This window comes from Pteropus vampyrus, unplaced genomic scaffold (assembly GCF_000151845.1).
Source record: "Pteropus vampyrus isolate Shadow unplaced genomic scaffold, Pvam_2.0 Scaffold44, whole genome shotgun sequence".
NCBI lineage: Eukaryota > Metazoa > Chordata > Mammalia > Chiroptera > Pteropodidae > Pteropus > Pteropus vampyrus.
Window position 1 is genome coordinate 3,755,263 of NW_011888825.1, and position 3,539 is coordinate 3,758,801.

The following is a 3,539-nucleotide window of genomic DNA, read 5'->3' on the forward strand; positions in this document are numbered from 1 at the left end:
GGATGTTGGCCTGGAGTATCTTGGCATCTTATTCCTTAATACTTATGCATTCCTACCCATGTATATACTTAGTTTCCTCCAAATAAAAGGTATTTTATCTAGAAACAACATATTCGAAATTATGCAGATTGGTCTTTTACAATCAACTCTAGCTGTCAGAAAATATCTTATACAGGTTAAGAACATGGACTCCAGATATGAATTGCAACTCTGCCACTTATTATCTGAGGGATATTGACAAGTAACTTAACTTCTCTCTACCTTATTTTCCTTATGTGAACAAAAGAGATGAGGACGATGATAGTGAGGATGGTTATGAGGATTAAATAAATGGATACTGTCCTAACTGCCCACTATGAATATGGGCAAAGCACTTAAGATGGTGCTGACACACATATGTGCTTATTATTAATATTCTAGTACCATAAATATTCAATTTCATAGCAAATATCTGATGCCTCTCTCACAACAGGAGATCAAACCAAGCTATAGTTGTTAGAGAGTTGTGATTTACTCTTGCTGGCCTGGGTTGATCGTGTGCTATTTCGAGGAGAGAGGTAAAAGTTTCAGCCTCCCAAAGTAGAGATGAGCCAGAAAAATTAACAATTAATTTAGAATTAACGATTAATTTATTTTCCACTTTCTCATCCTCTGATTGTAACATTCACCTCACTTCCCATCATTCCTTAACATGCCTTAGTGCTCAAAATTCAGAAAGCAGTTCTCACAAGCTCTTGGGACATGTGAATTTCTCCATCTCCCTCTCCAGAGCGAGATACCTTTTAGAAAAGGGAAATCTCTAAGGGCAAGAGGGTGCCTGGACTGGGAATATGACATTGGAGAGTTTCATCCTCTGTTCCACAGCCCTTGGAGCTTCTCCATGGACTGCTTCTTTGACATCTTTACATTTTCCCTATGAGGCAAGGATACAGTGAGTCTAGCAGGATGTGTGAGACCTCACTGAAATGCACGGAGATCCGGACTGCTTAGGTTATTACTTTCCATTGAATGAAGTCCCTGACCTTTCAGCTGCTGAAATGTCAGACAGCAACCACTGCTGGACCTCTCTCCCATGTTGGTGCCGAATGAGCAGCGAGGTATCAGGATGAAGATACTTGGTCAATTTTTCTATCTCTATATAGAAAATTTTTAATCCACTCAACTCTTTAAAAGCTGAGGAGAAAGCACTTCTCTAGGTATCCTGACTCTTTAGCACTTGGAGCTGTAGGCAGCCATGCGGGCACATAGGGAGAGGACAATAAAGAAAGCTTTTAACAGTGGGGAATTTCCAAGACCCCTACATCTGTATTCATGCCAAATACCAAAAATCCTGCTCTAAATTGAAAAGTAGGATGTTGGCCAAAATATTTACATCAGAAACACCAAGGGTACCTACATTTAAAAAGCCGTCATCAAAGCAAAGCAAAAATACAAAATACAGCCCATAGCTGAGTAGAAGATCCAATAATAAAGAGGGTACTGGTAAATGCTTTGTAGCAATTTCAGGAAATGATCTCTTAGAAGCAAATGATCTCTCAGGGAGCCCTATACTGAAAGACCGAAAACCTGTGTTCAACTGCCAACTCTGCCATAGGCTTCTAGAGGTATAACCTTTTGAGTTTTTGTCTTTTCAGATATAAATTAGAAATAATTTTCACTAGCCAGGATAACTTAGAGCATTGTAAAGAACAAATGAGATGATGTCTCATGCAAAACTCTGCTACACTATACCAGTACAGACTTAGTGTCATCAAGTTCAAAAAGCAAGAAGGGGACCAGAACATTGAGGTTACTACTGAAGACACACCAAAACTGTCGACACAAGAAAGGGCCGCAGGAATGACTCAGCAAAGGAGACTTTGTCTTTATAGTGTCCAATTATAGTAGATGGTGAGGTCAAGGGTCAGATACAGGAGAGTGATACAATGTTGGGCAATCCAGCTAATGGTCTGGCTGAGAAACTGACCGGGTAGCTCAAGGTATAATTGAAAAAAGGAAAAGACTTTTTTTCAGAGGTGGCCCTTGTCTCAGATTTTTCATACAAACTTAAAATTTGATAATCATAGAAAGTTAAATGTCTTCAAGAATTTTTTCCATGAGTTAAAAATGAGAATTTTTTTCCTAAGGCTTCTGATTGCTGAGAGCAATATTGAGATAATATAGTGTCCCCTGAATCTGAATTAAAATCAGAAAGAACAGCAAACAAATCTGTTCTTACCTTAGGGCCTATTTTCATTCACATTTTACGGTGAAAGAATTCTATTCTACTTACCTAATTGACAACAAAATAAGGAGTGCCATTTCTTTCAAGTCCAGACTCATTGCCATGTTCCTAGTTCCTTGGTCTGTCCAGCCTTTGAACTCCATCTTTGTTCTACCCTCTAAGAATGTTTCTTAAAATGCCCAATCTGGGCCTCTTTCTTTTCTAGGATTTTTCCTAGATCTGTATGTTCAGAGTGGATTTGTTACCCCAGAAGGTTGCCAGTAGTTCAAGTATGTTTTGTGTACATACACAATTCAGCAAATGGTAGCTTAGACACAATAAGATAGTTTGAGTACAGAGCCCTATCCTTAGGGGCTCATGATTTAATATGTATTCATGTAAATTGTGTCTCCACCTATTCCTTCTGTCAGAAGACCAGTATAGCTTTGTCTCTGCTGTCTCTAGATTTTAGAATTTTAGCTCTTGAAGGAACCTTAGAAATCTTCTTTTCTAGGATCTTCATTTCAGATGGGGAAACTGAAGCACAGAGAGCAGAGATTTGCCTGTGGTTATGTACCTGACTCCCCTCTGAGGCGTCTCACTCAACTAACGACCCTCTGCTCCCAGGTGTCAACACTCACCATTTTATTCATTTCATCTTTGGCTGCCATCCAGGACATTGTTCAGAGTCTTAGGAGTCTAAGATAGGGGCCAATTTATCTCTTCAGGAGTTCTTGTCCACACTTGCCCATTTTGTGGTTGCAGGCTCCCTCTCTCCTCCATGTTCTTATATCACCCTTTCTCTATCCTTCCCCCCCCCCAATGGCTCTGAGATGCACCAGTGCCAGGGAGGCCCAGCTGTGTGGTCAAGCAGAGGCACTTGTACATGTTCAAGGAAGACCCTTGTTTTACTGGGCTTTGTTCAGGGCTGACCCTCACCAGAAGAATGTCCTTCCTAGAGGAGCTGACCCATCGAGCGGGCCTACATAAGAAGGAGCACCTTGTGTTCCCTGCCCTGACCCTCTGCCTAATGCCAGGACAGCCTGTTCAGGCTTCTGTAACTCTGGAGAGCTTTGACTCTGACCTGCTTTGTTTTGACAGCTTGTGGACTACCGGGCAGAATTCAGCAAATGGTGGCTGACAGAGTTCAAGACAGTCAAGTTCCCTTCCCAGGGAACCATCTTTGACTATTACATAGATCCAGAGACCAAAAAGTTCGAGCTGTGGTCCAAGCTCATCCCCCAGTTTGAATTTGAACCTGAGATGCCTTTGCAGGTGAGTGTGGCCGAGTAACCAAGGACATACAGTGACCCCAAGAATCTGCAATGACTCTAGT

At 41.3% G+C, this 3,539-nt stretch overlaps 1 protein-coding gene across 1 annotated transcript in view; it reads left to right on the top strand.

Annotated features, from left to right (window-relative positions):
- Positions 1-3,539, top strand: part of DNAH9 (dynein axonemal heavy chain 9) — a 327,356-nt gene that overhangs the window by 161,655 nt on the left and 162,162 nt on the right. Inside the window, exon 36 of the mRNA XM_023529851.1 lies at positions 3,305-3,478. Coding sequence (XP_023385619.1) covers positions 3,305-3,478 — 174 coding nt within the window. The remainder of the gene's footprint in view (positions 1-3,304; positions 3,479-3,539) is intronic.